The sequence below is a fragment of the Carcharhinus amblyrhynchos genome, chromosome 24 (genome assembly GCF_965287045.1).
Source record: "Carcharhinus amblyrhynchos chromosome 24, sCarAmb.v2.hapA, whole genome shotgun sequence".
In the NCBI taxonomy this organism is placed as follows: domain Eukaryota; kingdom Metazoa; phylum Chordata; class Chondrichthyes; order Carcharhiniformes; family Carcharhinidae; genus Carcharhinus; species Carcharhinus amblyrhynchos.
In genome coordinates, this window is record NC_137347.1 from 12,163,957 (window position 1) to 12,177,203 (window position 13,247).

Sequence of the window (13,247 nt, forward strand, 5' to 3'; positions counted from 1 at the left end):
GAGCATGCATTACACACAACACTCTGCCACCTGTAGGTCTAGAAGGCACATTGAATCAAGACAGTGTCACCTACAGCACAACAGGGTGCATTGTGTTGTCAATCACGGTACATCTCTGATAGTTCATCTAAGGTAGGCCAGGTGAATACCACTTTTGGGTAATGAGAGGATTCACAGTCACATGAAATTTCAGATGCACTGTACTGACCTTGGAGAGTAAGAGCTGATTGATCGTAGAATTCCTACAGTACATAAAGAGGCATTGGGCCCATTGAGTCTGCACCAACCCTTTACATAGCATCTTACTCACATCCACCTTCTGCTCCATCTCCATAATACCACACATCTACCCCACTAACCAACACATCCCTACACTTCCTGCTGCTTCGGAATAGCAACCAGCATAATCAAGGACATTGTCCCTCCCATCTTCTTCTATTGGGAAAATGATACAAAAGTCGGAGATCATGTACCGACCCACTCAAAAATAGCTTTTTCCCTGTCATGAGATTTTTAAATAGATCCACCTCATATTAAGTTGACCTCGCTCTCTCTGTACCCTAGGTATGACTGAAACACTGTATTCTGCATCCTCTCTTTTCTTTCTACCCTAGGTTTTCTATCAACAGCATGTTTTGTCTGTATAGTGCACAATAAACATTTTTCACTGTATCCCAATACATGTAACAATAATAAATCAAATTCTTGGGACAGTAAGGGGCAATTTAGCGTGGCCAATTCACCTAATGTGCACAGCTTTGGCCTATGAAGGGAAACTAGAGCATTTGGAGGAAACACACGCAGCCTTGGGGAGAGCATGCAAACTCTAAACAGTCACCCAAGACTGAATCAAACCTATGTCCCTGGTGGTGAAGAAGCAATGCTAACCACTGTGGCACCATGCTGCCCCTCGATGATAAAATCCGTGCTGAAACAAGCCCTCTACAACATACCCGTGGGTTATATGAGGCAATAAGTCTTAAGTCTCTCTTCTAACAAGGTGATTCTACTGACAACTCTACATTTGTGGCATTATAAATTTTCCACCAGCATTCGCAAACAAAAAATTGTTATAGTGGAAAGTCAAACAGTATTTTGTTTTGCATAAGAAAGTTAGAACTGCTATAATTCCTATTCATAAATACAATAATAACAAGATATTTTAGTGTATGTGTTGGTCAGCTCTTTTCCCTGGCTTGCAGATAAAAATATTCATTCTCCACTTCACTATCCTGTTGCCTGTGTTGGAAAGTGCACAACAGGCATCAACATGATAGATAAATGTCCAATATTATTTTAGTCTTAATACTTGATCACTGGGACATTTATGGAATTACTACAATTATTTGTAAAAGACACAACCAAGTTGGTAAGCAAAGCAATATTTTTTCATTGAGGGCTTAGTAAATAGCTGCCATCAATAGAAACTTCCAACAATTGGTCTATTTCAGGCACAGCCCCATAATGAGTATTTGATCAGCACTCAGGGTGGATTACTCTCGGCTCCCACTTAGCAACTAAAGCAACGTTGCCATATTTCTGCCACAGATCGATGAATGCCACAGGAAATCAGATGGTGATCACATTTTCTTTTTGAAGTGAGTTTTTTTCAGAGAAACACGTAATAGTTCGAACAAAGACACACAGGAAAAATATTGTTGAAATCTACTTTACTAAAAATGACACAGACTGCCAAAAACATAAGAGCGATTGTAACAAAGTCAACATTACAATCTACAAGAACACCAGTTTTCTTTATACAACAAAATATAATTTTTGCGCAGTATTTTAAAACAGGTTTTCATTTAATAACAAAACGCATTGAAAGGTAGGCGTGCGTCACTGTTCATTATCGCTCTCCTGTTGCTCAGCAACAACCTGGCTTCGTGTCTTTGCCAGATGATTGCATTGGGGAAGGGGTAAACTCGAGCCCTTTGGTATGAAAGTCTATTAACATTTTACCAGACACATTTGTTAGCAAAACAATTTTGTTAAGTAGAAAAGAAATAGTCTGATTTTTTTTTTCCTGACTGGTTGTTTTCAAGGCCTGCACATGTTAGGCGTGCGCAGTTACACTAAAGCTGTAAAAAAAAACTTACCCGCTTTCCTGTTTTCAAATAAAACTAACTCCTTAAATGCCATATTTAACAAGTGCAACCCTACATCTTCTACCCCTAACATGCAGGCTGATCAATATCAAACTCTTTCAAGTCAGGGGAGCTAAATGGTCCAGACTTCAGTCAATGTAGCAAGTCAGCATGATGTACAAAGCAAGCAAACTACCTGACACTAGTTCTCCTCCCTGTCCCCTTTAAATTACACCTTCACCCCAAGCAGTTTTGGAGGCAGAGTTAGATGCAGATGTTTGTCTGGGACATCTAGGCATCTTAACTGAAAAATCCATCAAATGATAGAAAAGTTACTTAAAAATGGGAAAGGCTGGAAAACATTTAACATGTCAGGCAGCAACTGGAGAGAGAAGTGCAAGATTCACATTCCAACTCCATGACTTTCTGTACAGGCACCAAAAAAATTAAATAAATGTGGTTGGAATATCCATGTTCAAATGAGTAGAAGTCAGAAATATAACATATAGGCATGTTTTTGCAGGATACAAGTACTCCAAATATTTCTTGCTTGAATCCAACAAGAATCTTTCATATTAAGAGAAAAGCTTCAGATCTAATCCAACTGTTGATAGGGATATAAATTGATATTTTTAATCTTAATGGTAGGTAGTGCAGGGATCATTACCAATCAATCCCAAAGCAAAATCCTGATCAACATTTCTATGAGTTGAACCAGTAACACCCCAGGAATTTAATTAGTTCCTTACAAGAGGGATTACTTTCAGTGGCAAACATATCCATTCATGTAGGTACGTGGAAAAATAGAGGTCAGGTTTCCCATTTTACATTAGGATATTTTGCACTAATGAGTTCCCACCAGCCACTGCCATCTGGGTGTTGTCTTCACTAACAGGTACAGCTGACTAGATCCAAATTGAATCTGACACATCAAAACTCAGATGGGCCTATCTATGGGAGTTCAATGTAGAATAATTTGTTGACATTTGTCTCGCTTCCTGCCGACCCAAACCATCAACTCGTGGTTAAATGGGACAAAAATTGCATACAGTGCATTATCAGGAAACAAGGAGGTCACCACCTTCGCTTCTTCAATCAAAAGAGGAAAAAATCTACCTCAGAGACAGAAACTCCTCCTGACTGAGGGTGGGAACAAACCCTACATTCTTTTCAGAAAAGGATTCACCACAAAATATTTTCAGGCCAGAGTGATAAATTACTGGCCATTTTTACCACTTCCTTAATCCAACATGCAGGAGGGATTCTGAAAGGTCCATTTTGAATTTGGAAACTCACAACAGCTTGTCCACCATTTGCTTCAGAGAAAGAAAATATTTCAAGAGTTCAACCAGCAATACAACATCTCAAACTCTGTGAAAGCCAACAAGAGAATAATAGGAGCTGAAGCAACTGTGTTTGTTTGGTGACATCCCTAGGCCAGAGAGTCCAGTAGAATTGTTTGTTTACAAAGTTTATATCCCTTACCTAATAACTTAGAGGCAAAACAAAATCAAAAATACAACAAAAAGCATCAGATGCTCCCGATATCATCGACAAAGCTGCAGTCTAGTAGCTGCTCTGGTGAACGTACTCTGTGGTTCTGGCAGGCCTCTTTCCCGAGCACCAGACTGGAGGCAAACAGGCCAGATTTCAAAGCCCGAAATGCAATTGCAAAACAGAATACTAAACATTTGGTCTGGAGGGATTGTATTGTTCAATCCTGTTCGTCAGGTCACATTTTGTTCTTGGAATTGTCGCACTGGTTCAGAATAGGGTGCCACAATTTGAGAGAGAGTTGAGATGTGATACTGATTGACTTGGCCTGGACAGAAAAAATATGAAACTGGTCAACTTGTCCCCTGGTCCTCACAATTCTCGGATAACTATTTACCTGCATGTTTAAAAGGGAAAGTAAAACCGCAGTGCCAATTTGAAAAGGAACAAGGGAGGACTTATATTAACTTTCAACTCCCTCATCCTCCTCATTCTGCCCTTCTTTTGCATCCACCTCAGCAGTATCCGAACAATCGTGCAAAATGACATACTCCCTGCTGCTGAAGCCAAATTTCAGCAGATCCTTTTCTCTGAGTTCATAGTATCGCTGTGATTCAATGCGCTGATTGTTAAGGTACGTGCCATTGGCAGAGCCCAGATCGATGATATATGGCCTCACCCTCCTGCCTGGTGTTCCATCGGTCCGTGTGAACTCCACAAGTCTACAGGAAGAAAATGGGCAACAAGTTATGCCGTATAGCACCACAAGCAATGTAAGGTTTTGCATTTCTACTCCAGCCTCATTGAAACAGGAAGAACTATACTGAGGTTTTACTCATGAACATAAGAAATAGGAGCAGGAGTAGGCCATCTAGCCCTTCGAGCCTGCCCCGCCATTCAATAAGATCATGGCTGATTTGTCGTGGCTCAGTTCCACATTCCCGCCCTCTCCCCATAACCCTTAATCCCCTCGCTTATCAAAAACCCATCAACCCGCGTCTTAAAAATATTTAGCGAGGCAGCCTCCACCACCTCAACGGGCAGAGAATTCCAGAGATTCACCGCCCTTTGAGTGAAGAAGTTCCTCCTCAACTCCGTTCTAAACCACCCCCCCTTTATCTTGAGGCTGTGCCCCCTAGTCCTACTGTCCTTTCTGAGTGGGAAGAGTCTTTCCACCTCTATCCTATCCATCCCGTTCATCATCTTATATGTCTCAATGAGATCTCCCCTCATTCTTCTAAACTCTAACGAGTACAAGCCTAGTTTATTCAGCCTCTCCTCATAGCTCAACCCCCTCAACTCCGGTATCAGCCTAGTAAACCTCCTCTGCACTCCCTCCAAGGCCAAGATATCCTTGCGTAAGTACGGCGACCAAAACTGCACACAGTACTCCAGCTGCGGCCTCACCAATGCCCTATACAGCCGCAGCAAAACCTCCCTACTTTTATATTCAATCCCCCTCGCTATGAAGGCCAGCATCCCATTTGCCTTCCTGACTACCTGCTGCACCTGCAGGCTGGGTTTTTGCGCAAGGACCCCGAGGTCCCTCTGCACTGTCGCCTGCTGCAGTTTTTCACCACGTAAGTAATAGTCCTTCCTACCATTATTCCTACCAAAGTGGACCACCTCGCACTTGCCAACATTAAATTCCATTTGCCATTTCCTGGCCCATTCGCCCAGCCTATCTAGATCTTTCTGCAGACTCTCCACACCCTCCACGCAATTTGCCGTTCCACCAATCTTGGTGTCATCAGCAAATTTCAACACCATACACTCGGTTCCCTCCTCCAGATCATCTATATAAATGGTAAATAGCTGAGGCCCCAGCACCAGAAGGGAAGTTAAAAAAGCTATCTCAGGAAATGAGGTTGGAGTCATGCAGCTGGTGCTTTATCTTTGATCACTAAAGAGCATTTAAGCTTCAGTAAAATTGATCTTTGTAAAGCCTTTCTCAACACGAAGACTTGCGCAACACTGCTCATTAACCTCGCTCAATCCATTGATTGGGGCTGTAGAGCAATTAACACACATACCTTGATGCGACATATTTTAACTCTTGCCATCTACATATTCCTCTAAAATCAGCTAAAGCATAGTAGCAATGCTTAAAAAGGCTTTGAGAGAGAGAGAAAATGGCAACAGACTGCTGAAACAAACATTGATAGGATTTGAGTGTGGAATAAGACACAACTACTTAGCCTGTCAAACCCAAAACTTCCACAATGTCAGTCAAACGTACTTGCTTACAAAATAGTTCCATCTGTTTAATGACCCCAAGACAAACTTTTCCATAAATATTACTTGTCAGCCCCAGAAAGAATGTATTTGTTAAAGCTGTGCCCAAGTACTGGCTGTCGCCTTTCCAAATATACAACCGTGGCTACACTTCAAAACAACTCCACTGACTGCGGAATGCTTTGCAGCGTTCTGAAGTCACGACAAGTGCTTCGGAAACACGTGTTTCTTCTTTAACTTTTTTATTTTTTTCATGCGGTGTGTGCATTGATACAGCATTTATTGCCCACCCCCAACTATCCATGAACTGAGTGGCTTGCTAGACCATTTTAGAGGGCCGTTGAGAGTCAACTACTTGCTATGGCTCTGCAGTCACACGTAGGCCAGATGGCAGACTTCCTTCCCAAAAAGACAGTAGTGAACTAGATGAATTTTTACAATAATAAATAATAATTTCATGGTCACCATTAGAGCCAAGCACTCAATTCCAGATTTGTTTTAAACTGAATTTCAATTTCACCAGCCGAAACTCTAGAATACCAATCCATTCTGGTTAGCTGTTGCCCAGAAATCCCAATTTCCCTGTCCCGGAAAAATTACTTCTCTGAGCAATAATCCTTTAGGGTTATTGAGCAATAATCCTTTAGGGTTATTGCTTAGCGAAGTATCACCGTAACCACCAGCTCTGTTTTCAACTAGATGTCTGCTCAGTTTTGTTTAAGAAAGGGGGTACTTAACATTATCTGGCATTCCTAGGAAGCCTGTACCACATTAACCACTGTCCATTGAGAAAAAGAAAAATAATTTTGTTATCTCTATGCTTCCTGTTAAGGAAAATTGGAAAAGGGAGAAAATGTGAATGCAAAGGAAGAGGATTTGCAAAGAAAGAGCCAGGAAATCCAGTAGGATGTTATACCAGGCCAGTACAGAGCCAAGTGGTGTAGGATTGCTGAAAAAAAAGAGACATGCTGTCGAAGCTTTTTGTCTTGCAGTCATGAGGACAGATTGCAAGGTACACCAACAACAAAAGGAACAACAATTTATACTTCATGAGAAGAACATGCTGATCAGAGTCCACTTGCCAACCTATCAACATCCTCTACTCATGCAGTATAAATTATTCCTTTTACTTTTGTTAAATCTTGCGATCTGTTCTGATGAGTATAAGACAGAAAGCTTTGACAGCATGTCTCCTTTTTCACAATACTCACATGGTGGAAGATTGGAAACTGTCTTTCTTAAACAGTTTCTGGCTTCACCACAGTTGGCAGTCAGACTGGAATACAATTTCTGAGTTATTTTCACATTTATCATTTTCCATTGATTTCAAAATGATGATACAATAGTACCACTGGCCATCAATTCATGCTAATCCATTGCAAAGTGTACTTAAAACTAATGCAAATAACTTTACGCATAGGCTTCTCAAGTTCAACTGCTGTAACAGTTTTGGGATTTATATTAAAAACAAATGACAAAAAGATTACAATAACACCTTTTCAAACACTAACCTGTACTGCAGCACTGCATGTTGCTTGGAGCAGGAAGGATGGTCAATTGGGATATCCACGACCCTCCGCTGCCGACCCAAAAGATAGGCACTCTGACGATGAATGTGCATGACTGGAAGAGGCTCGTCGTTCTTGAAAGGATAAAGACGCCATCGTTTCCTTGGAATCCGAGATTCGGGCGGTTCATTGTATTTTATCACCACCCCACGAAAGGTGTTTGTATCTTCCACGAGGGCACCAGATAACTCAAAATTTGGCTCCTCTTTGACCTGGGCCGCATTGACACTGTTGGCCTGACTGTCATTCGACTCAGGATTCTCATCATTGAGCAGCTGGCACTGACTGCGGTTCTGACGCCTCCTCTCGTTGTAATACTCTCTCTCACCTTGCTGGGTGCTAAGCAACTGGGCCTCCCTCTCTCGGCCACTCATGCCAGCTTCTGGGTGAGACCCACCATTCCTTTTGCTGTGGGTTCGCCCCCGGTCTGACCACTCTCTGTGTCGCTCTCGGTCGCCGTTCTTCTTGCGCCGGTGTTCATTTCCTTCGGAGCGGTCTCGGTGGCGCCTCTCTGCATGGTCCCGCCGTGGATGGTCATGCCGTTCCTGAACACAATGAGAAAAATCTAACTTTGCTAACCAAGCCACAGCTGGGAATTAAGACACTTTCAGTATCTGTTGGGAGATTACCATTTCATCAGCAAACCCATTTATTTCTGAATTGGAATACCACTATGTGTAATCAAGTTTACCAAAATGTGATAAATTTCTAGGCTCCAGAGCAGAATAAAACTCACTTTCAACACTGATCATTAGACATTTCAGTAAAGGATTGAGGATAACATTTTACAGAGGTCCATTTGGCCCACTGTGCCTGTGCCAGCTCCTTTGAAAGGTTTGTCCAATTGATCATGGCTAATCTTTGACCACAGTGCTGCATTCCTTTTCCCCTTTTTCTTCAATCCCCTTTTGAAAATAAATATCCAATCCTCCCCTGCCCTCCCTTTCAGGCAGTCCATTGCATAGAAACTAGAAACAGGAGTAGGCCATTCATTTTGATCATGCCTCATCATCAACTTCAATATCCTGCTCTAGCATTCCCCCCATATTCCTTGAACCATTTAGCCCCAAAAGCCATGACTAATTCTGTCTTGAAATGTTTTGGCTTAACTACTTTGTGGTAATGAATTCCACTGATTTACCTCTCTCTGGGTGAAGAAATTTCTCCTCACCTCAGTCCTAAAATGTTTACCCTTGTCCTCAAACTATGACCCCTGGCTCTGTACTTCCCCACCATTGGAAACATTCTTTCTGAATCCACCCTATCTAACACTGTTAGAATTTGATAAGTTTATATAAGATTTCCTCTCAGTCTTCTAGATTCCAATGAACATATCCTAACCAACTTAGTCGCTGTTTCAAATCACAATACCTCACTATTGACAGCATCACCTCTTTTCCAATGTCACTGAGAAACACATTTATTCCCGTGCAAACAGCTCAATGCCATGGTTGCTGAGCTATGGCTCCTGGTCGAAGCAGCACAGTGGTTAGCATCACTGCCTCACAGCGCCAGGGATCCAGGTTCGATTTCCTGTCTGTGTGGAGGTTGCACATTCTCCCCGTGCAAGCTTCCTCTGTGTGTTCCGGTTTTCTCCCACAGTTTGAAAGATATGCTGGTTAGAAGCACTGAATCATAGTGCAGAGTGCAGTGCAGTGCAGAGGGAGACCATTTGGCCCATCGAGTCTACACCGACCCCATCCAGGCCCTGTCCCCAGAACCCCTCATATTTACCCTGCTAATCCCCTTGACACTGGGATTAATTTAGCATGGCCAATCTACCTAATTTGCACATCTTTGGACTGTAGGAGGAAATCGGGAGCACCCGGAGGAAACCCACGCAGACACAGGGAGAATGTGCAAACTCCACACAGTCAGTGATCCGAGGCCGGAATTGAACCCAAGTCCCTGGCACTGAGAGGCAGCAGTGCTGACCACTGTGCCACCCATTTAGAATCAGCTGTGCTAAATTCTCCCTCAGTGTACCCAGATAGGCCGGAGTGTGGCGACCATGGGATTTTCACACTAACTTCATTGCAGTGTTAATGTAAGCCTTACTTGTGACACTAATAAACTTTAAAGTGAATTTTCACTCCTTCAGCAATGACAATGTTGTTGACTGAGGTTTCAGTGCGGCTGGAGCTGGGACAGGGCGTTTCTATTAATGATTATGAGACTGAGTTGGTTATTTTCTCTCTCACTCACCCGCTTCCACTTGCCCTCGGGCCGGGAGTGCTGCTTCCTGTGGCCCGGGGAGCTGCTCTGGCAGTGCCCGGGAGGGGACACGCTGCCCCCGGAGGAGCCCGAACTCGAGCGCCGCTGCCTGGAGGCCGCGCCCTCCCGCTTCACCCTCACTCGGTGGCGCTGGGCCTGGGGACTGTGCGAGGCCCGGCGGCGGCCCGGAGCCTCCATGGCGGCGGCGGCGGAGAGACAGAGGCCGACACTGACCCGGAACCACAGCGGAAGGGGGCGAGCACTTCCGGGGGGTCAGGGTTCAGGCTTGTCCACAGGTACCAACACTGAACTCCCTCCTCCTAACACTGCACATCAACCCTGACCCCCCTCCCTCCAACACTGCACATCAACCCTGACCCCCCTCCCTCCAACACTGCACATCAACCCTGACCCCCCTCCCTCCAACACTGCACATCAACCCTGACCCCCCCTCCCTCTAACACTGCACATCAACCCTGACCCCCCCTCCCCCTAACACTGCACATCAACCCTGACCCCCCCTCCCCCTAACACTGCACATCAACCCTGACCCCCCCCTCCCTCTAACACTGCACATCAACCCTGACCCCCCTCCCCCTAACACTGCACATCAACCCTGACCCCCCTACCCCCAGCACAACACATCAACCCTGACCCCCCTCCCTCCAACACTGCACATCAACCCTGACCCCCCTCCCTCCAACACTGCACATCAACCCTGACCCCCCCTCCCCCTAACACTGCACATCAACCCTGACCCCCCCTCCCCCTAACACTGCACATCAACCCTGACCCCCCCTCCCCCTAACACTGCACATCAACCCTGACCCCCCGTCCCCCTAACACTGCACATCAACCCTGACCCCCCCTCCCCCTAACACTGCACATCAACCCTGACCCCCCCCTCCCTCTAACACTGCACATCAACCCTGACCCCCCGTCCCCCTAACACTGCACATCAACCCTGACCCCCCCTCCCCCTAACACTGCACATCAACCCTGACCCCCCTACCCCCAGCACAACACATCAACCCTGACCCCCCTACCCCCAGCACTACACATCAACCCTGACCCCTCCTCTAACACTGCACATCAACCCCTCCCCCCTCCCCAACACTGCACATCAACCCTGACCCCTCCCCCTAACACTGAACATCAACTCTGACCCCCTCCCCCTAACACTGCACATCAACACTGAACATCAACCTAACCCTCTCCCCAACACTGCACATCAACTCTGACCCCCTCCCCCTAACACTGCACATCAACACTGACCCCTCCCCCAACACTGCACATCAACCCTGAACCCCCTCCCCCAACACTGCACATCAACCCTGAACCCCCTCCCCCAACACTGCACATCAACCCTGAACCCTCCCTCCCCCTAACACTGCACATCAACCCTGACCTCCCTCCCCCTAACACTGCACATCAACCCTGACCCCCCTCCCCCCAACACTGCACATCAACCCTGACCTCCCTCCCCCTAACACTGCACATCAACCCTGACCCCCCTCCCCCCAACACTGCACATCAACCCTGACCACCCCCCCAACACTGCATATCAACCCTGCTCTGGTTTCCTCCCACAGTCTGAAAAACGTGCTGGCAAGGTGGATTAGCCATGCTAAATTCTCCCTCAGTGTATCCGAACAGGCGCTGGAGCGTGGCAACTGGAGAATTTTCACAGTAACTTCATTGCAGTGTTAACATAAGCCTACTTATGACACTAATAAATAAACTTAAATCTTGAGACTTTAACCTTCAACTCAGGCAGTTGCGGCGCTATCGGTTTTTAGGTCAATTCTTGGTTCCGGGGCATCTGTATTTTCTGCATCTTGAAGGAGTCTTTGTTTCACATCTAAGAAGAGTGTAAAACTGTGAGAGCTTATAATCCCTCTTATATTATTTGAAGGGAATGCCCCTTCCAAATTTCTGATTGTACTTCAGTCCCACTCTGCTGATCTTTGGGCACGCCGGTATGGAGTGCAGTAGTATACTGGAAGACCTCCAAACTGTCCTGCTTCATGACCCAGTGGAGAAACAGGCAGTCAAGAGGATGGCTTATCCTGGTTGCCTGTCTCTTCCACATCTACATCCATGCCTGGGTGTACCTGCAGAGAGTGCTGGTAGTGCTGCCAGCATGCTTGAAGCCTCTACAACGGGTGGGTAACAGGGGACTAGACTAGAACATCAAGTGAGGAATGCCATTTTAATTTAATTTGTTAAGTTTGCTTTTTTTTAGTTACAGTTCTGATTAGTTGAATCAAAGATTTAGAAGAAACAGTCTTCTAATTTTACTTGTATTTATTTACAGAGATACATATTGTAAGCATGAAGGCTGCAGAAAGGATCTTGACTCAATACCAAGTAATCGAACCAAAAGGTTTCCATTAGGCAGGAACACAGTACCCCTTTTACAGTAATGGCCTGGCAAATTACAAAAACCTAAAAATAAATTTAGCCAACCAATGATATTCAGGGGTGGCGATGCACTCCAGTTATGAAAGGCCTGAAGCGTATTGGTGGGCACTGTTCCAATCAAGGGCCATCCGTGTTGACAAACCTGTGGGAGAGAGGAAGGCAGGGAGAGTCCGTCAAATGGGCCTTTTTAAACATTCATTCACGGGATGTAGCTGTTGCTGACTGGGCCAGCATTTATTGCCCATCCCTAATTGTCCTTGAGAAGCTGGTGGTGAACTGCTTTATTGAATCGCTGCAGTGCATGTGGTGTAAGTACATCCACAATGTTGTTAGGGGGAGAGGTCCAAGGTTTTGACCCAGTGAGCATAAAGGAAGGCGATACAGTGCCAGTTCAGGGTGACGTATGACTTGGAGGGGAAATTGTAGGTGCTGGTTTTCCCATCCTTCTAAGTGATAGAAGTTTGAAAGTTGCTATCAAAGCAGCCTTGTTGAGTTGCTGCAATGCACCCTGGAGAAGATATTGTGCATCGGTAGTGGAGGGAGCGGAAGTTTAAGGTGGTGGAGGGAGTGAATATTGTGGATGTGGTACTAATCAAGCAGGCTGTTTTGTCCTGAATAATGTTGAGCTTTTTGAATGTTGTTGGAACTGCATTCATCCAGACAAGTGAGAACAGTCCCTCTCACTTGTACCTTATAGATGGAGAACAGGCTTTTGGGGGATAAGAGATGAGTTACTCACCACATGATTCCTAGCCTTTGATCTGCTCTAGTAACCACAATATTTATATGGCTGGTGCAGTTCAGTTTCCGGTCAATGGTAACCCACAGAATGTCGGTGCTGCTGGAGTCAGCAACTATAACCGTTGGATATCAAGGGGAGTAGTCGGATTTTCTCTTGTTGGTGAGGTCATTGCCTGACACTTGTGTGGCACAATGTTGCTTTGGCACTTATCAGCCCAACCTGAATGTTGACCATATCTTCTTGCATTTGGGCACAGACTGTTTCAGTATCTGAGGAGTCGTGAATAAACTGCATCGTGCAATCATCCACAAATATCCCCACTTCTGTCATTATGATGGAGGGTTGATCATCGATGAAGCAGTTGAAAATAGTTGGGCCTCAGACACTGCCTTGTGGAAGTTCTGCAGTGATATCTTGGAACCAGGATGATGACCTCCAAAACTCCAACCATCTGCATTTCTGCTAGGTAAGACTCCAATCTGT

The 13,247-nt window shown here is 45.2% G+C and overlaps 1 protein-coding gene across 1 annotated transcript; it reads right to left on the reverse strand.

The window, feature by feature from the left end:
• Positions 1-1,653: 1,653 nt before the first annotated feature.
• Positions 1,654-9,832, reverse strand: snip1 (Smad nuclear interacting protein). The gene is made up of 3 exons (XM_080211523.1): positions 9,590-9,832; positions 7,328-7,929; positions 1,654-4,303 (listed from the first exon to the last, which is right to left on the reverse strand). The coding sequence occupies exons 1-3, from the start codon at positions 9,794-9,796 to the stop codon at positions 4,045-4,047; spliced, it is 1,068 nt and encodes a 355-aa protein (XP_080067649.1). The 5' UTR covers positions 9,797-9,832; the 3' UTR covers positions 1,654-4,044.
• Between the last annotated feature and the right edge of the window lie 3,415 nt (positions 9,833-13,247).

Excerpts from the sequence above, each read along its gene's own strand:
- snip1 (XM_080211523.1), bottom strand. The coding sequence starts at position 9,796 with ATGGAGGCTCCGGGCCGCCGCCGGGCCTCGCACAGTCCCCAGGCCCAG. Across the intron at positions 7,930-9,589 it reads CCGAGGGCAAGTGGAAGCGG|GAACGGCATGACCATCCACG; the intron begins GTGAGTGAGAGA and ends CATTGTGTTCAG. Across the intron at positions 4,304-7,327 it reads CATGCAGTGCTGCAGTACAG|ACTTGTGGAGTTCACACGGA; the intron begins GTTAGTGTTTGA and ends TTCTTCCTGTAG.